This window comes from Salvelinus alpinus, chromosome 34, assembly GCF_045679555.1.
Source record: "Salvelinus alpinus chromosome 34, SLU_Salpinus.1, whole genome shotgun sequence".
Taxonomy (NCBI): Eukaryota; Metazoa; Chordata; class Actinopteri; order Salmoniformes; family Salmonidae; genus Salvelinus; species Salvelinus alpinus.
The window spans coordinates 6,626,208-6,646,340 of NC_092119.1; the positions used below are offsets into that span (position 1 = coordinate 6,626,208).

Sequence of the window (20,133 nt, forward strand, 5' to 3'; positions counted from 1 at the left end):
GTTCTATAACAGTCTGTTTTAGGGTGTGATAGTTCTATAACAGTCTGTTTTAGGGTGTGATAGTTCTCCTAGAACAGTCTGTTTTAGGGTGTTTTAGAACCATGTCAAGGACAGCTACCTCATGTGTTACAGTATAAACTTGACAACTAAACTATTGAAAACAACTATTTAATGACTATAGATGACAATTTAGGTCCAACTTAAAACAATATTTTCTCCTCAGCTGAGTATGCTACTATTTCTTAAGAGAAGCCTCCTCGTGGAGAAGTTGGGAGAGAGAAGACAGCGAGCCACACCTGGAGGAGTTGGGAGAGAGAAGACAGCGAGCCTCCTCGTGGAGGAGTTGAGAGAGAGAAGACAGCGAGCCTCCTCGTGGAGGAGTTGGGAGAGAGAAGACAGCGAGCCTCCTCGTGGAGGAGTTGAGAGAGAGAAGACAGCGAGCCTCCTCGTGGAGGAGTTGGGAGAGAGAAGACAGCGAGCCTCCTCGTGGAGGAGTTGAGAGAGAGAAGACAGCGAGCCTCCTCGTGGAGGAGTTGAGAGAGAGAAGACAGCGAGCCTCCTCGTGGAGGAGTTGGGAGAGAGAAGACAGCGAGCCTCCTCGTGGAGGAGTTGAGAGAGAGAAGACAGCGAGCCTCCTTGTGGAGGAGTTGAGAGAGAGAAGACAGCGAGCCACGCCTGGAGGAGTTGGGAGAGAGAAGACAGCGAGCCTCCTCGTGGAGGAGTTGAGAGAGAGAAGACAGCGAGCCTCCTCGTAGAGGAGTTGAGAGAGAGAAGACAGCGAGCCTCCTCGTGGAGGAGTTGGGAGAGAGAAGACAGCGAGCCACGCATTTACTCAGTGACAGGACCTTCATTTTGGTCAGAAGTTGTATTTATACACCAACAACCGTCCCGGTTACAGAACAATTTCCCCGGTTACAGAACAATTTCCCCGGTTACAGAACAATTTCCCCGGTTACAGAACAATCTAGTGAGACAAAGAAAAGAAGGACATGAAATCTCCCCTCAACTCCTTACCCCCTCTGCTCCCAAACCTCCTTCCCACTCTTCTCCTCCCCATCTTCTCTTAAACCAACTCTCCCTCTCCTCCTCCCTCTCTCCACTCAAACCTCCTCCCCCCTCCACCTTTTCTCTTCCCCCCTTTTCTCCCTCTCTCCTCTCAAACCTCCTCCCCTCTCTCCTTAACCCCCTTCACTTGCCTACTGTTCTTCCTCAACTCAAGCACTATCCCCGTCCTCCGACGTAATTGGCCAACAAGTTTCCCCAACTCAGACCGGCTGATTGGCTGTTGCTAAGCAGTAAGCTGTGGGAGCCGGCCAGCTAGTGGCAGCAGCTCAGAGTTCCTCTAATACAACACCTCCTGAGAGTCCTATAGAGCAGGGTCCCCTACCCACCACAGCTCTAATACAACACCTCCTGAGAGTCCTATAGAGCAGGGTCCCCTACCCACCACAGCTCTAATACAGCACCTCCTGAGAGTCCTATAGAGCAGGGTCCCCCTACCCACCACAGCTCTAATACAACACCTCCTGAGAGTCCTATAGAGCAGGGTCCCCTACCCACCACAGCTCTAATACAGCACCTCCTGAGAGTCCTATAGAGCAGGGTCCCCCTACCCACCACAGCTCTAATACAACACCTCCTGAGAGTCCTATAGAGCAGGGTCCCCTACCCACCACAGCTCTAATACAGCACCTCCTGAGAGTCCTATAGAGCAGGGTCCCCCTACCCACCACAGCTCTAATACAACACCTCCTGAGAGTCCTATAGAGCAGGGTCCCCTACCCACCACAGCTCTAATACAGCACCTCCTGAGAGTCCTATAGAGCAGGGTCCCCTACCCACCACAGCTCTAATACAGCACCTCCTGAGAGTCCTATAGAGCAGGGTCCCCTACCCACCACAGCTCTAATACAACACCCCCTGAGAGTCCTATAGAGCAGGGTCCCCTACCCACCACAGCTCTAATACAACACCTCCTGAGAGTCCTATAGAGCAGGGTCCCCTACCCACCACAGCTCTAATACAGCACCTCCTGAGAGTCCTATAGAGCAGGGTCCCCCTACCCACCACAGCTCTAATACAACACCTCCTGAGAGTCCTATAGAGCAGGGTCCCCTACCCACCACAGCTCTAATACAACACCTCCTGAGAGTCCTATAGAGCAGGGTCCCCTACCCACCACAGCTCTAATATAACACCTCCTGAGAGTCCTATAGAGCAGGGTCCCCTACCCACCATCCCCCTTAACTATGGTAACACAGCCCAGTCTAGTCAACCTCCTTAACTATGGTAACACAGCCCAGTCTAGTCAACCCCCTTAACTATGGTAACACAGCCCAGTCTAGTCAACCCCCTTAACTATGGTAACACAGCCCAGTCTAGTCAACCCCCTTAACTATGGTAACACAGCCCAGTCTAGTCAACCCCCTTAACGATGGCAACACAGCCCAGTCTAGTCAACCCCTTAACTATGGTAACACAGCCCAGTCTAGTCAACCCCCTTAACTATGGTAACACAGCCCAGTCTAGTCAACCCCCTTAACTATGGCAACACAGCCCAGTCAACCCCCTTAACTATGGTAACACAGCCCAGTCTAGTCAACCCCCTTAACTATGGTAACACAGCCCAGTCTAGTCAACCCCCTTAACTATGGTAACACAGCCCAGTCTAGTCAACCCCCCTTAACTATGGTAACACAGCCCAGTCTAGTCAACCCCCTTAACTATGGTAACACAGCCCAGTCTAGTCAACCCCCTTAACGATGGCAACACAGCCCAGTCTAGTCAACCCCCTTAACTATGGTAACACAGCCCAGTCTAGTCAACCCCCTTAACTATGGTAACACAGCCCAGTCTAGTCAACCCCCTTAACTATGGTAACACAGCCCAGTCTAGTCAACCCCCCTTAACTATGGTAACACAGCCCAGTCTAGTCAACCTCCTTAACTATGGTAACACAGCCCAGTCTAGTCAACCTCCTTAACTATGGTAACACAGCCCAGTCTAGTCAACCCCCTTAACTATGGTAACACAGCCCAGTCTAGTCAACCCCCTTAACTATGGTAACACAGCCCAGTCTAGTCAACCCCCTTAACTATGGTAACACACCCCAGTCTAGTCAACCCCCTTAACTATGGCAACACAGCCCAGTCTAGTCAACCCCCTTAACTATGGTAACACACCCCAGTCTAGTCAACCCCCTTAACTATGGTAACACAGCCCAGTCTAGTCAACCCCCTTAACTATGGCAACACAGCCCAGTCTAGTCAACCCCCTTAACTATGGCAACACAGCCCAGTCTAGTGAACCCCCTTAACTATGGTAACACAGCCCAGTCTAGTCAACCCCCTTAACTATGGTAACACACCCCAGTCTAGTCAACCCCCTTAACTATGGTAACACAGCCCAGTCTAGTCAACCCCCTTAACTATGGTAACACAGCCCAGTCTAGTCAACCCCCTTAACTATGGTAACACAGCCCAGTCTAGTCAACCCCCCTAACTATGGTAACACAGCCCAGTCTAGTCAACCCCTTAACTATGGTAACACAGCCCAGTCTAGTCAACCCCTTAACTATGGCAACACAGCCCAGTCTAGTCAACCCCCTTAACTATGGTAACACAGCCCAGTCTAGTCAACCCCCTTAACTATGGTAACACAGCCCAGTCTAGTCAACCCCCCTAACTATGGTAACACAGCCCAGTCTAGTCAACCCCCTAACTATGGTAACACAGCCCAGTCTAGTCAACCCCCTTAACTATGGTAACACAGCCCAGTCTAGTCAACCCCCTTAACTATGGTAACACAGCCCAGTCTAGTCAACCCCCTTAACTATGGTAACACAGCCCAGTCTAGTCAACCCCCTTAACTATGGCAACACAGCCCAGTCTAGTCAACCCCCTTAACTATGGTAACACAGCCCAGTCTAGTCAACCCCCTTAACTATGGTAACACAGCCCAGTCTAGTCAACCCCCTTAACTATGGTAACACAGCCCAGTCTAGTCAACCCCCTTAACTATGGTAACACAGCCCAGTCTAGTCAACCCCCTTAACTATGGCAACACAGCCCAGTCTAGTCAACCCCCTTAACTATGGTAACACAGCCCAGTCTAGTCAACCCCCCTTAACTATGGTAACACAGCCCAGTCTAGTCAACCCCCTTAACTATGGTAACACAGCCCAGTCTAGTCAACCCCCTTAACTATGGTAACACAGCCCAGTCTAGTCAACCCCCTTAACTATGGTAACACAGCCCAGTCTAGTCAACCCCCCTTAACTATGGTAACACAGCCCAGTCTAGTCAACCCCCTTAACTATGGTAACACAGCCCAGTCTAGTCAACCCCCTTAACTATGGTAACACAGCCCAGTCTAGTCAACCCCCCTTAACTATGGTAACACAGCCCAGTCTAGTCAACCCCCTTAACTATGGCAACACAGCCCAGTCTAGTCAACCCCCTTAACTATGGTAACAGCCCAGTCTAGTCAACCCCCTTAACTATGGTAACACAGCCCAGTCTAGTCAACCCCCTTAACTATGGTAACACAGCCCAGTCTAGTCAACCCCCTTAACTATGGCAACACAGCCCAGTCTAGTCAACCCCCTTAACTATGGTAACACAGCCCAGTCTAGTCAACCCCCTTAACTATGGTAACACAGCCCAGTCTAGTCAACCCCCTTAACTATGGTAACACAGCCCAGTCTAGTCAACCCCCTTAACTATGGTAACACAGCCCAGTCTAGTCAACCCCCTTAACTATGATAACACAGCCCAGTCTAGTCAACCCCCTTAACTATGGTAACACAGCCCAGTCTAGTCAACCCCCTTAACTATGGTAACACAGCCCAGTCTAGTCAACCCCCCTTAACTATGGTAACACAGCCCAGTCTAGTCAACCCCCTTAACTATGGTAACACAGCCCAGTCTAGTCAACCCCCTTAACTATGGTAACACAGCCCAGTCTAGTCAACCCCCCTTAACTATGGTAACACAGCCCAGTCTAGTCAACCCCCTTAACTATGGCAACACAGCCCAGTCTAGTCAACCCCCTTAACTATGGTAACACAGCCCAGTCTAGTCAACCCCCTTAACTATGGTAACACAGCCCAGTCTAGTCAACCCCCTTAACTATGGTAACACAGCCCAGTCTAGTCAACCCCCCTTAACTATGGTAACACAGCCCAGTCTAGTCAACCCCCTTAACTATGGTAACACAGCCCAGTCTAGTCAACCCCCTTAACTATGGTAACACAGCCCAGTCTAGTCAACCCCCCTTAACTATGGTAACACAGCCCAGTCTAGTCAACCCCCTTAACTATGGCAACACAGCCCAGTCTAGTCAACCCCCTTAACTATGGTAACAGCCCAGTCTAGTCAACCCCCTTAACTATGGTAACACAGCCCAGTCTAGTCAACCCCCTTAACTATGGCAACACAGCCCAGTCTAGTCAACCCCCTTAACTATGGTAACACAGCCCAGTCTAGTCAACCCCCCTTAACTATGGTAACACAGCCCAGTCTAGTCAACCCCCTTAACTATGGTAACACAGCCCAGTCTAGTCAACCCCCTTAACTATGGTAACACAGCCCAGTCTAGTCAACCCCCTTAACTATGGTAACACAGCCCAGTCTAGTCAACCCCCCTTAACTATGGTAACACAGCCCAGTCTAGTCAACCCCCTTAACTATGGCAACACAGCCCAGTCTAGTCAACCCCCTTAACTATGGTAACAGCCCAGTCTAGTCAACCCCCTTAACTATGGTAACACAGCCCAGTCTAGTCAACCCCCTTAACTATGGCAACACAGCCCAGTCTAGTCAACCCCCTTAACTATGGTAACACAGCCCAGTCTAGTCAACCCCCCTTAACTATGGTAACACAGCCCAGTCTAGTCAACCCCCTTAACTATGGTAACACAGCCCAGTCTAGTCAACCCCCCTTAACTATGGTAACACAGCCCAGTCTAGTCAACCCCCTTAACTATGGTAACACAGCCCAGTCTAGTCAACCCCCCTTAACTATGGTAACACAGCCCAGTCAACCCCCTTAACTATGGTAACACAGCCCAGTCTAGTCAACCCCCTTAACTATGGTAACACAGCCCAGTCTAGTCAACCCCCCTTAACTATGGCAACAGCCCAGTGAGGTGACTTTCTCTTCTCAGTCTTCTGAGAACTGTAAGCTGCCCAGAAACTGCAGATCATAGTGAGATCGCCATAGAGGGCTGACGCTATTTATAGATCTGATAGACAGAACAGTGAAGCATCGTAGGTCCCAAATGGCACTATATAGGGAATAGGGTCCTACTTGGGACAGCCAGTGAAAGAGACTTCAAGAGCAAAGAGATATCAGACAATTCAAATATTAAAAGGAGAATTAAAAACAACAATCCTCCCAGCCAGACGGATTCTTGTCCTGTTGGGGCTGCCGGGACGTTTCCACAACAGTGCCTTTTTGAACAGTGTTGGTACGATAACGGTCCTGTCCACACGGTGTGTTTGACCTCGAGTTGCCAGGTAGATCTACTGGCCTCTAGAAGGTCACAGGTTTCATAACTTCTATCAAGTCAAACTGCTTATATAGCCAGTCCAGTATGACTATAATAACCTATTATACAGCCTAGCCCACACCTTAGAATGTGGACTTGAGGTCTAATGAGGTAGCTTTATGCAACATCCTTGTACGTACATTTTGGCGTATCTAGATTCACTGGTTTTATACATCAACAAACCTTTTGGGGAGAGAACGATGGTCCTGTTAATTAGAATGTGGATTTGTGAGTCCTCCCGAGTGGCGCAGCGGTCTAAGGCACTGCATCTCAGTGCTGGAGGAGTCACTACAGACCCTGGTTCAGCGGTCTAAGGCACTGCATCTCAGTGCTAGAGGAGTCACTACAGACCCTGGTTCAGTGGTCTAAGGCACTGCATCTCAGTGCTGGAGGAGTCACTACAGACCCTGGTTCAGCGGTCTAAGGCACTGCATCTCAGTGCTAGAGGAGTCACTACAGACCCTGGTTCAGCGGTCTAAGGCACTGCATCTCAGTGCTGGAGGAGTCACTACAGACCCTGGTTCAGCGGTCTAAGGCACTGCATCTCAGTGCTGGAGGAGTCACTACAGACCCTGGTTCAGCGGTCTAAGGCACTGCATCTCAGTGTTAGAGGAGTCACTACAGACCCTGGTTCAGCGGTCTAAGACACTGCATCTCAGTGTTAGAGGAGTCACTACAGACCCTGGTTCAGCGGTCTAAGGCACTGCATCTCAGTGCTAGAGGAGTCACTACAGACCCTGGTTCAGCGGTCTAAGGCACTGCATCTCAGTGTTAGAGGAGTCACTACAGACCCTGGTTCAGCGGTCTAAGGCACTGCATCTCAGTGCTGGAGGAGTCACTACAGACCCTGGTTCAGCGGTCTAAGGCACTGCATCTCAGTGTTAGAGGAGTCACTACAGACCCTGGTTCAGCGGTCTAAGGCACTGCATCTCAGTGTTAGAGGAGTCACTACAGACCCTGGTTCAGCGGTCTAAGGCACTGCATCTCAGTGTTAGAGGAGTCACTACAGACCCTGGTTCAGCGGTCTCACTGCATCTCAGTGCTGGAGGAGTCACTACAGACCCTGGTTCAGCGGTCTAAGGCACTGCATCTCAGTGCTAGAGGAGTCACTACAGACCCTGGTTCAGCGGTCTAAGGCACTGCATCTCAGTGTTAGAGGAGTCACTACAGACCCTGGTTCAGCGGTCTAAGGCACTGCATCTCAGTGTTAGAGGAGTCACTACAGACCCTGGTTCAGCGGTCTAAGGCACTGCATCTCAGTGTTAGAGGAGTCACTACAGACCCTGGTTCAGCGGTCTAAGGCACTGCATCTCAGTGTTAGAGGAGTCACTACAGACCCTGGTTCAGTGGTCTAAGGCACTGCATCTCAGTGCTAGAGGAGTCACTACAGACCCTGGTTCAGCGGTCTAAGGCACTGCATCTCAGTGCTAGAGGAGTCACTACAGACCCTGGTTCAGCGGTCTAAGGCACTGCATCTCAGTGTTAGAGGAGTCACTACAGACCCTGGTTCAGCGGTCTAAGGCACTGCATCTCAGTGTTAGAGGAGTCACTACAGACCCTGGTTCAGGGGTCTAAGACACTGCATCTCAGTGTTAGAGGAGTCACTACAGACCCTGGTTCAGCGGTCTAAGGCACTGCATCTCAGTGCTAGAGGAGTCACTACAGACCCTGGTTCAGCGGTCTAAGGCACTGCATCTCAGTGTTAGAGGAGTCACTACAGACCCTGGTTCAGTGGTCTAAGGCACTGCATCTCAGTGCTAGAGGAGTCACTACAGACCCTGGTTCAGCGGTCTAAGGCACTGCATCTCAGTGCTAGAGGAGTCACTACAGACCCTGGTTCAGTGGTCTAAGGCACTGCATCTCAGTGCTAGAGGAGTCACTACAGACCCTGGTTCAGCGGTCTAAGACACTGCATCTCAGTGCTAGAGGAGTCACTACAGACCCTGGTTCAGCGGTCTAAGGCACTGCATCTCAGTGCTAGAGGAGTCACTACAGACCCTGGTTCAGCGGTCTAAGACACTGCATCTCAGTGCTAGAGGAGTCACTACAGACCCTGGTTCAGCGGTCTAAGGCACTGCATCTCAGTGCTAGAGGAGTCACTACAGACCCTGGTTCAGCGGTCTAAGGCACTGCATCTCAGTGCTAGAGGAGTCACTACAGACCCTGGTTCAGCGGTCTAAGACACTGCATCTCAGTGTTAGAGGAGTCACTACAGACCCTGGTTCAGCGGTCTAAGGCACTGCATCTCAGTGCTAGAGGAGTCACTACAGACCCTGGTTCAGCGGTCTAAGGCACTGCATCTCAGTGCTAGAGGAGTCACTACAGACCCTGGTTCAGTGGTCTAAGGCACTGCATCTCAGTGCTAGAGGAGTCACTACAGACCCTGGTTCAGCGGTCTGAGGCACTGCATCTCAGTGCTAGAGGAGTCACTACAGACCCTGGTTCAACGGTCTAAGACACTGCATCTCAGTGCTGGAGGAGTCACTACAGACCCTGGTTCAGCGGTCTAAGGCACTGCATCTCAGCGCTAGAGGAGTCACTACAGACCCTGGTTCAGTGGTCTAAGGCACTGCATCTCAGCGCTAGAGGAGTCACTACAGACCCTGGATCAGCGGTCTAAGGCACTGCATCTCAGTGCTAGAGGCGTCACTACAGAACTGGGTTCGATCCCAACTGTCACAACCGGCCGTGATCGGGAGTCCCATAGGACGGTGCACAATTGGCCCAGCGTCGTCCGGGTTAGGGGAGGGTTTGGCCAGGGGGGGTCTGTATTTGGCTCATCACACTCTAGCGACTCCTCGTGGTGGCCGGGCGCCTGCAGGATGACCTCGGTCTTCAGTTGAGCGGTGTTTCCTCTGACATCATTGGTGTGGCCGGCTTCCGGGTTAAGTGGGTGGGTGTTAAGAAGCGCGGTTTGGCGGGTCATGTTTCGGAGGACACATGACTCGACCTTCGCCTCCCGAGACTCTCAGTCCGCTCAGCGCCTACGGGACGTTCAGTCCGCTCGGCGCCTACGGGACGTTCAGCCGGCTCAGCGCCTACAGTCCGCTCGGCGCCTACGGGACGTTCAGTCCGCTCAGCGCCTACAGTCCGCTCGGCGCCTACGGGACGTTCAGTCCGCTCAGCGCCTACGGGACGTTCAGTCCGCTCAGCGCCTACAGTCCGCTCGGCGCCTACGGGACGTTCAGTCCGCTCAGCGCCTACAGTCCGCTCGGCGCCTACGGGACGTTCAGTCCGCTCAGCGCCTACAGTCCGCTCGGCGTCTCCGGGACGTTCAGTCCGCTCGGCGTCTCCGGGACGTTCAGTCCGCTCGACCTCTACGGGACGTTCAGTCCGCTCGACGTCTACGGGACGTTCAGTCCGCTCGACGTCTACGGGACGTTCAGTCCGCTCGGCGTCTACGGGACGTTCAGTCCGCTCGGCGTCTACGGGACGTTCAGTCCGCTCGGCGTCTACGGGACGTTCAGTCCGCTCGGCGTCTACGGGACGTTCAGTCCGCTCGGCGTCTACGGGACGTTCAGTCCGCTCGGCGTCTACGGGACGTTCAGTCCGCTCGCCGTCTACGGGACGTTCAGTCCGCTCGGCGTCTACGGGACGTTCAGTCCGCTCGGCGTCTACGGGACGTTCAGTCCGCTCTGCGTCTACGGGACGTTCAGTCCGCTCTGCGTCTACGGGACGTTCAGTCCGCTCTGCGTCTACGGGACGTTCAGTCCGCTCTGCGTCTACGGGACGTTCAGTCCGCTCTGCGTCTACGGGACGTTCAGTCCGCTCAGCGTCTACGGGACGTTCAGTCCGCTCAGCGTCTACGGGACGTTCAGTCCGCTCAACGTCTACGGGACGTTCAGTCCGCTCAACGTCTACGGGACGTTCAGTCCGCTCGGCGTCTACGGGACGTTCAGTCCGCTCAACGTCTACGGGACGTTCAGTCCGCTCGGCGTCTACGGGACGTTCAGTCCGCTCGGCGTCTACGGGACGTTCAGTCCGCTCGGCGTCTACGGGACGTTCAGTCCGCTCGGCGTCTACGGGACGTTCAGTCCGCTCGGCGTCTACGGGACGTTCAGTCCGCTCGGCGTCTACGGGACGTTCAGTCCGCTCGGCGTCTACGGGACGTTCAGTCCGCTCGGCGTCTACGGGACGTTCAGTCCGCTCGGCGTCTACGGGACGTTCAGTCCGCTCGGCGTCTACGGGACGTTCAGTCCGCTCGGCGTCTACGGGACGTTCAGTCCGCTCGGCGTCTACGGGACGTTCAGTCCGCTCAACGTCTACGGGACGTTCAGTCCGCTCAACGTCTACGGGACGTTCAGTCCGCTCAACGTCTACGGGACGTTCAGTCCGCTCAACGTCTACGGGACGTTCAGTCCGCTCAACGTCTACGGGACGTTCAGTCCGCTCAACGTCTACGGGACGTTCAGTCCGCTCAGCGTCTACGGGAGGTTCAGTCCGCTCAACGTCTACGGGACGTTCAGTCCGCTCAACGTCTACGGGACGTTCAGTCCGCTCAACGTCTACGGGACGTTCAGTCCGCTCTACAGTATGGTGTGTAGCTTGTGGTTTACTCAACAGAGGGACTATATTTATTAAGAGGGAGATGGGTAAAGTGTTTCAAGGGAACTCAGATTTTAGATCCAGTTGTTTATAGAACATCAAGACTTGTTCGTTTTTGAAAGTGATTATCCATTGTGGAGAAGGAAGGTGCATCACAAAAAGCTGCCCCAGGGGAAACAGCTTACCCCACAAAGTGGTTCCTGCTATTTGGAAACCATTAAAACTATTTAGCCCTGTGGGATAAACAAGGACTGAAGCAATGATGTCACACAGACATTATGTAGGCCTTGGTAGGCTATGGACAGACCTGATGGTGAGCAGACGGACAGACCTAGCGGTGAGCAGACGGACAGACCTAGCGGTGAGCAGAACAACAGACCTAGCGGTGAGCAGACGGATAGACCTGACGGTGAGCAGACGGACAGACCTGACGGTGAGCAGACGGACAGACCTGGCGGTGAGCAGACGGACAGACCTGGCGGTGAGCAGACAGACAGACCTAGCGGTGAGCAGACGGACAGACCTGACGGTGAGCAGACGGACAGACCTAGCGGTGAGCAGACGGACAGACCTAGCGGTGAGCAGAACAACAGACCTAGCGGTGAGCAGACGGATAGACCTGAGCGGTGACGGGAGCAGACGGACAGACCTGGCGGTGAGCAGACGGACAGACCTGGCGGAGCAGACAGACAGACCTAGCGGTGAGCAGACGGACAGACCTGACGGTGAGCAGACGGACAGACCTGACGGTGAGCAGATGGACAGACCTAGCGGTGAGCAGACGGACAGACCTAGCGGTGAGCAGACGGACAGACCTGACGGTGAGCAGACAGATAGACCTGACGGTGAGCAGACAGACAGACCTAGCGGTGAGCAGACGGACAGACCTAGCGGTGAGCACTCTCTGACTGAGTCCCATATCTGTCCCACTAAACAAACACTAGTGGCTGAAACAGGCTGGCTGGCGGGGAGCCCAGAGAGATTGCCGTTTATCACACAGGCTGCGTCCCAAATGGGACCCTCCTCTATTCAGTGTGCTACTTTCAACTAGTATTTATATAGCTACCGTCCAACATCTACAGGGGCAGGACGTACAGGGGCAGGACGTACAGGGGCAGGACGTACAGGGGCAGGACGTACAGGGGCAGGACGTACAGGGTCAGGACGTACAGGGTCAGGACGTACAGGGGCAGGACGTACAGGGTCAGGACGTACAGGGGCAGGACGTACAGGGTCAGGACGTACAGGGGCAGGACGTACAGGGTCAGGACGTACAGGGGCAGGACGTACAGGGGCAGGACGTACAGGGGCAGGACGTACAGGGGCAGGACGTACAGGGTCAGGACGTACAGGGGCAGGACGTACAGGGGCAGGACGTACAGGGGCAGGACGTACAGGGGCAGGACGTACAGGGGCAGGACGTACAGTGGCAGGACGTACAGGGGCAGGACGTACAGGGGCAGGACGTACAGGGTCAGGACGTACAGGGTCAGGACGTACAGGGTCAGGACGTACAGGGTCAGGATGTATAGCTTATCAACTGTTCTATAGGATGTATAGCTTATCAACTGTGTTCTATAGGATGTATAGCTTATCAACTGTGTTCTATAGGATGTATAGCTTATCAACTGTGTTCTATAGGATGTATAGCTTATCAACTGTTCTATAGGATGTATAGCTTATCAACTGTGTTCTATAGAATGTATAGCTTATCAACTGTTCTATAGGATGTATAGCTTATCAACTGTTCTATAGGATGTATAGCTTATCAACTGTGTTCTATAGGATGTATAGCTTATCAACTGTGTTCTATAGGATGTATAGCTTATCAACTGTGTTCTATAGGATGTATAGCTTATCAACTGTGTTCTATAGGATGTATAGCTTATCAACTGTGTTCTATAGGATGTATAGCTTATCAACTGTGTTCTATAGGATGTATAGCTTATCAACTGTGTTCTATAGGATGTATAGCTTATCAACTGTTCTATAGGATGTATAGCTTATCAACTGTTCTATAGGATGTATAGCTTATCAACTGTGTTCTATAGGATGTATAGCTTATCATGTGTGACATCAATAAGGCATCATAGCTTTCACCTGGTCAGTCTGTGTCATGGAAAGAGCAGGTGTTCCTAATGTTTTGCACACTCAGTGTATGAAAGAAACAAATTCCACAAATTACCTTTTAACAAGGCACACCTGTTAATTAATTGAAATGCATTCCAGGTGACTATCTCATAAAGCTGGTTGAGAGAATACCAAGAGTGTGCAAAGCTGTAATCAAGGCAAAGGATGGCTACTCTGAATAATCTCAAATATATTTTGATTTTTTTAACACTTCTTTTAGTTCCTACATGATTCCATATGTGTTATTTCATAGTTTTGACGTCTTCACTATTATTCTACAATGTCGAACACAGTGCAAATAAATAAAATAATAATAATAAATCAATCAATAAAGAACCCAGGAATGACGAGGTGTCGGAACTGACCGGTATTTAGAAATCCATCTGCCATGTCCACTAGGTCAATAACAATATATAAATCCATCTGCCAAGTCCACTAGGTCAATAACAATATATAAATCCATCTGCCATGTCCACTAGGACAATAACAATATATAAATCCATCTGCCAAGTCCACTAGGTCAATAACAATATATAAATCCATCTGCCATGTCCACTAGGACAATAACAATATAGAAATCCATCTGCCATGTCCACTAGGACAATAACAATATAGAAATCCATCTGCCATGTCCACTAGGACAATAACAATATATAAATCCATCTGCCATGTCCACTAGGACAATAACAATATATAAATCCATCTGCCATGTCCACTAGGACAATAACAATATATAAATCCATCTGCCATGTCCACTAGGACAATAACAATATAGAAATCCATCTGCCATGTCCACTAGGTCAATAACAATATAGAAATCCATCTGCCATGTCCACTAGGACAATAACAATATAGAAATCCATCTGCCATGTCCACTAGGCCAATAACAATATATAAATAAAATAAATAAATATATATATTGTCCTAGTGGACATGGCAGATGGATTTCTATATTGTTATTGTCCTAGTGGACATGCGCAGGTGGATTTATATATATATATTGTCCTAGTGGACATGGCAGGTGGATTTGGCCAAAAACAATACATAGATAATTGTAAATTCCTTGGACATTTTTATTTAGACTTTATTGGGAAGTAAATACCGGGCGTAAGGGCAGTGAATTATGATAATTGTCCAGCGAAACTCCATATTTGGTGAATAACAAAGGTATTTTGACATAACAATTTGACAGCTCTGCAAGTGTTACTTTATTTATTTAACTCGGCAAGTCAGTTAAGAACAAATTCTTATTTCAGAATGACGACCTACCGCGGCCAAACCCTCCCCTAATATGTACGAGGCTGGGCCAATTGTGCGCCGCCCAAATGGGACAATGTAATGTAGCTAACTGTGTAGAGATGAAATCTCCTGATATCCTCTCCTCTGCCCAGGTTCAAACTATACATTAAGAACAGTCCATTCTGTATAGTGACTGTCGCTTCCCACTGGGCAGATGTCAGTTCAATGTCTAGTTTGGATTTACATTTGGGTTGTGTTGTCTACTAACGTGCATTCAACAAAACATTTCACTATGTCATTGGATTTAGGTTAAAAGTTGGGTGAAAACTCCCCGAGTGGCGCAGCGGTCTAAGGCACTGCATTGCAGTGCTTGAGGCGTCACTACAGACCCGGGTTCGATCCCAGACTGTGTCACATGACTGGGAGACCCAAGAGGCGACGCACAATTGTCCCAGGGTCGTTTCAGGTTAAGGGAGGGTTTGGCCGGCCAGGATTCCCTTGTCCCATCGCGCTCTACCGTGACGTGGCGGCCGGGCGCCGGCAAGCTGACTTCGGTCAAGACGGGGGGAGGTGTTTCCTACCAACACATTGGTGCGGCTGGTTAAACCGGTTCCGGGTTAAGCGAGCAGTGCGGCTTGGCAGAGTTGTGTTTTGGAGGACGCATGGCTCTCGACCTTCGCCTCTCCCAAGTCCGTAGGGAAGTTGCAGCGATGGGACAAGACTGTAACTGCCAATTGTAAACCACGACATTGGGGAGAAAAAGGGGTAAACAATGTTTTGGGGTGAAAACAATACGAAATGCCCTTTTTGTAAATCCAATTGATTCAAAGTCCTCACATGGATTTGGAGGGGTTGAAATGATGTGGGAAACAACGTGATTCAACCCGTTTTTGGCCAGTGGGTTGTCAGGTTGGTCCGGGAGCCAGCCAGATGCGCTTTATGGTGGAAGAGGTGTGGAGAACCGGAACCCCGCGTGTGACGAGAGCTCGTTGTTGCTGCACTCAGCAAAATCACCAGATGCAAAGCAACAAATCACTTCACTTTCAAATACATTTGCCACATAAACGTTATGAGTGATCATAATTAGGAGAGCAATGTACGAAAGTTTACTGAGAACGAGTTCGTAGCTATTACATCCAACAGAAGAAGAAAAAACTTGGAGTAAAGAACTGTTTAGTTACATTGTTTGCGCACCAATTGTCTCCCGCTTCTGTCAAACTGGGAGCAGGCGACCATTGCAACAGAACAAGACAATAACTGTCTGGGTTGATGAACCACCTTGTTGGGAAATCATTGTGGTTTCAGCAGTTTGCCAGTTGCAGTGGTCTCACCACAAACCGCTATAAGTTGTTAAGTACTAAACATGATTCTCACCGTTTCGGTCTGATGTTTCCGTCACTTTCTCCGTACGACTCCTCTCCGTTCCCCGTCGCCCCGCTCTCATCATCATGATCCTCCACGGTCACGTCCCCGATAACACCCGGAAGAGGACCACCGATACTTTCCAAGCCCCGTTCCACCAACACCCCTTCGTTTCCATCTTCCGCGGCTGTGTGAGACCCCAGAGCGGCTGCGGTTTGAGGCTCTCTCCCGGAGGTAAAGCTTAGAGTTGGAGACGTCCCAGTCAGAGCCCTCAGAAACAACATGAGCACTAGGGATATGCTCACGTTCCCAAAGTGAAACTCCCTTTCCATTTGTAACAATGGCACATCAGTACACAGACTATTTACATGCCAAGCCCAGAGTAAAATGTAAAAAACAGCAGAGTAGGTTTTGTACAAGTGAATGTAGATAAGAGCTGTTCTTTCTTCGAAGTCATTTCCTTCGCTAGGTAAACAAACCACCGTTAAGGCACCATACTGTTATTGCCTTCTACCTGACACAAGACTGGCCTTAGTAACGCTACTCCCTCCCCGTCTCCACACGGCAATAGGACAGACAAGGAGCAACTAAACAGAAAATGACAAGCATAGACAGCCGATTGAACACCGGTGCCATCAATCTGTACAACTCGTGTACTAAGCAGAACCCGATTGCACGAAACCTTTGTCGCTCAAAAAACATTTCCGTGGTCCGGACCGGCCCCCCAAACACTGAACCTGATTGGACAAGCGCCTATCCGTCAAATCAAGGTAGATTCTACGCATGCGCCGTCACGGCCACCACAAGGGAAAGCACCGGGTGACGTCAGACGGTTTCGAGTGGCATGTCCTCTGCTTAGAACATAATTGGTTAAAATAGTAATCGCTGGACCAATATAAATGCTCTGTGATGCCAGGAGAAAGATATTGGTTGGTTTACACGACCGCGAAAGATAGTGAGGTCCCCAAGTGGATATGTCCAGCTGTCAATCACCGTCGTTGCTACGGTGGCATTTAAATAGGCGGATTAGAAGGCAGCGAACGAGCAGTGAAACTGGGACGAGATGGAAAGATCAACGTGGCCGGACTGTAGCGCTAGGTTTCCTCTTCCGGTTATATCACGAGTTACTGCAGCCACCGCAGTGAATCTACAAGACGATCAGAGAGGAAGAGGCGACAATAAACCCACTAAATTAGGATTTTATTTTGTATGGAGGTCATTAGGCAGGTTTCCATTGAACCATATTTATTCGACAAAAGCAATGTCGCTAAATAAACATTGCGACATGTGTAATTGAAACGGCAGATATGAGACATTTGCTAAAAATCGACAAAATGTGTATCCGTTTGACAGGAGTGGATTTTAATTTTGTCAAACTTTGAGACAAATGACAAACGGTATTTTTCGAATAAATTATGATTGCCAAAACTCCACTTCACATGTAATTTTAAATGCCTACCGCAAAATCATTTTTTTCAACTATAAAAACAATCTTTATTTGATTGACAAGGATTGTCCTGACTTTCGAGAACGCCTGAATTGCTTCGCCTTGCTTTTCTAGTTGTCTGGCAAGTTTCAGAGCTACAGGAGTGTAAATTACAGCACGACAGGCACCGTGGCGATGCGTTGGCACATGACAATGATTAGAAAATGGTAAATATTAGTCAACTATTGTATTCTATCCACGCGGTCTTTCACCGGCTCCCTGAGACATGAAACCGGTAGGTAGGAGGGCTGTCGTACATTTATTATTACGCAATTTTCCTAAATAGGTAACGGAAACACTTCAACCACTAACGTTCTTCACACTGTAGGTTTTCCGTTTTAAGTGTATGTCATTACGTCCAGCAATTTTTTTTATTGATTCAAGATTGTTAAATGGAAACGCACCCTAGCAGACAATTGTCAGCGTCTATTTTCGATGCAAACTTTATAAATGTCGACAAAAAAATGACTGGACAAGTTAATGGAAACGTAGCTACTGAGTGTCGAATTCGGTCAACAGAAACTTGAATTGCTATTTTGCTACGTGACGCTTATCAAATCAAATCACATTTTAATTGGCACATGCGTCGAATACAACAGGTGTAGACGACCTTACCGTGAAATGCTTTACTTACAAGCCCTTAATAACCAACAATACAGTCAAATAAATAGAGTTAAGAAATATTTACTAAACAAAAAAATGCAATAACAATAACGAGGCTATATACAGGGGTACAGGTTAGTAATGAGGCTATATACAGGGGTACAGGTTAGTAATGAGGCTATATACAGGGGTACAGGTTAGTAATGAGGCTATATACAGGGGTACAGGTTAGTAATGAGGCTATATACAGGGGTACAGGTTAGTAATGAGGCTATATACAGGGGTACAGGTTAGTAATGAGGCTATATACAGGGGTACAGGTTAGTAATGAGGCTATATACAGGGGTACAGGTTAGTAACGAGGCTATATACAGGGGTACAGGTTAGTAATGAGGCTATATACAGGGGTACAGGTTAGTAATGAGGCTATATACAGGGGTACAGGTTAGTAATGAGGCTATATACAGGGGTACAGGTTAGTAATGAGGCTATATACAGGGGTACAGGTTAGTAACGAGGCTATATACAGGGGTACAGGTTAGTAACGAGGCTATATACAGGGGTACAGGTTAGTAACGAGGCTATATACAGGGGTACAGGTTAGTAACGAGGCTATATACAGGGGTACAGGTTAGTAACGAGGCTATATACAGGGGTACAGGTTAGTAACGAGGCTATATACAGGGGTACAGGTTAGTAACGAGGCTATATACAGGGGTACAGGTTAGTAACGAGGCTATATACAGGGGTACAGGTTAGTCGAGGTAATTTGTACATGTAGGTCGGGCTAAAGTGACACTGCATAGATAATTAACAGAGAGTAGCAGCGGTGCAAAAACAAAGGGGGGAGGGTCATTTGATTAATTGTTCAGCAGTCTTATGGCTTGGGGGTAGAAGCTGTTAAGGGATTGGCGCAGTGGTCTAAAACACTGCAGTACCTGTTTCAAATCCAGGCTGCATCACATCCAGCTGTGATTGGGTGGTGCACAATTGTCCCAAGTGCCGTCTAGGTATGGCCTGGGTAGGTCATCATTGTAAATAAGAATTTGTTCTTAATTGACTTACCTAGTTAAATACCAGTAAAACTTATTTTTTTATTGTTAAGGAGCCTTTTGGTCCCAGACTTGGCGCTCCGGTACCGCTTGCTGTGCGGTAGCAGAGAGAACAGTCTACGACTTGGATGGCTGGAGTCTTTGACCGTTTTTTGGGCTTTCCTCTGACACCGCCTGATATATAGGTCCTGGATGGCAGGAAGCTCCCTGTCAGGCGTCACTCCCCCCTATCTGAGATATCTACTGCAGCCCTCATCCTCCACATACAACACCCGTTCTGCCAGTCACAATCTGTTAAAGGTCTCCACACCACACACATCCCTGGGTCGCTCGTCTTTTCAGTTCGCTGCAGCTAGCGACTGGAACGAGCTGCAACAAACACTCAAACTGGACAGTTTTATCTCAATCTCTTCATTCATAGACTCAATCATGGATTCTTACTGACAGTTGTGGCTGCTTCACGTGATGTATTGTTGCCTCTACCTTCTTGCCCTTTATGCTGTTGTCTGTGCCCAATAATGTTTGTACCATGTTTTGTGCTGCTACCATGTTGCTGTCTTAGGTCTCTCTTTATGCAGTGTTGTGGTGTCTCTCTTGTCGTGATGTGTGTTTTGTCCTATATTAAAATGTTGAATTTTTAATCCCAGCCCTGTCCTTGCAGGAGGCCTTTTGGTAGGCCGTCATTGTAAATAAGAATTTGTTCTTAACTGACTTGCCAAGTTAAATAAAGGTTCAATTTGAAAATTAAAAAAGCTTAGCCCCAGTGATGTAGTGCACCGTACGCACTACCCCCTGTAGTGGACCGTACGCACTACCCCCTGTAGAGGACCGTACGCACTACCCCCTGTAGTGGACCGTACGCACTACCCCCTGTAGTGGACCGTACGCACTACCCCCTGTAGTGGACCGTACGCACTACCCCCTGTAGTGGACCGTACGCACTACCCCCTGTAGAGGACCGTACGCACTACCCCCTGTAGTGGACCGTACACACTACCCCCTGTAGTGGACCGTACGCACTACCCCCTGTAGTGGACCGTACGCACTACCCCCTGTAGCGCCTTACGGTCGGATGCTGAGCAGTTGCCATACCAGGCGGTGATGCAGCCAGTCAAGATGCTCTCAATGGTGCAGCTGTAGATCTTTTTGAGGATCAGAGGGCCCAT

At 49.6% G+C, this 20,133-nt stretch overlaps 1 protein-coding gene across 3 annotated transcripts in view; it reads right to left on the minus strand.

The window, feature by feature from the left end:
• eif2ak3 (eukaryotic translation initiation factor 2-alpha kinase 3) overlaps window positions 1–16,503 on the minus strand; it is a 113,090-nt gene extending 96,587 nt beyond the window's left edge. For 2 of the 3 annotated variants that reach the window (XR_011672564.1, XM_071382128.1), the window contains exon 1: window positions 15,839–16,500. Coding sequence is in view for 2 of the 3 variants with exons in the window: in XM_071382128.1 (XP_071238229.1) it covers window positions 15,839–16,158 (320 nt within the window). In the remaining variant the exon portion in view is untranslated. Of the gene's footprint in view, window positions 1–15,838 lie in introns of all 3 variants that reach the window. The other variant, XM_071382129.1, reaches the window with a different exon arrangement.
• Window positions 16,504–20,133: the final 3,630 nt, after the last annotated feature.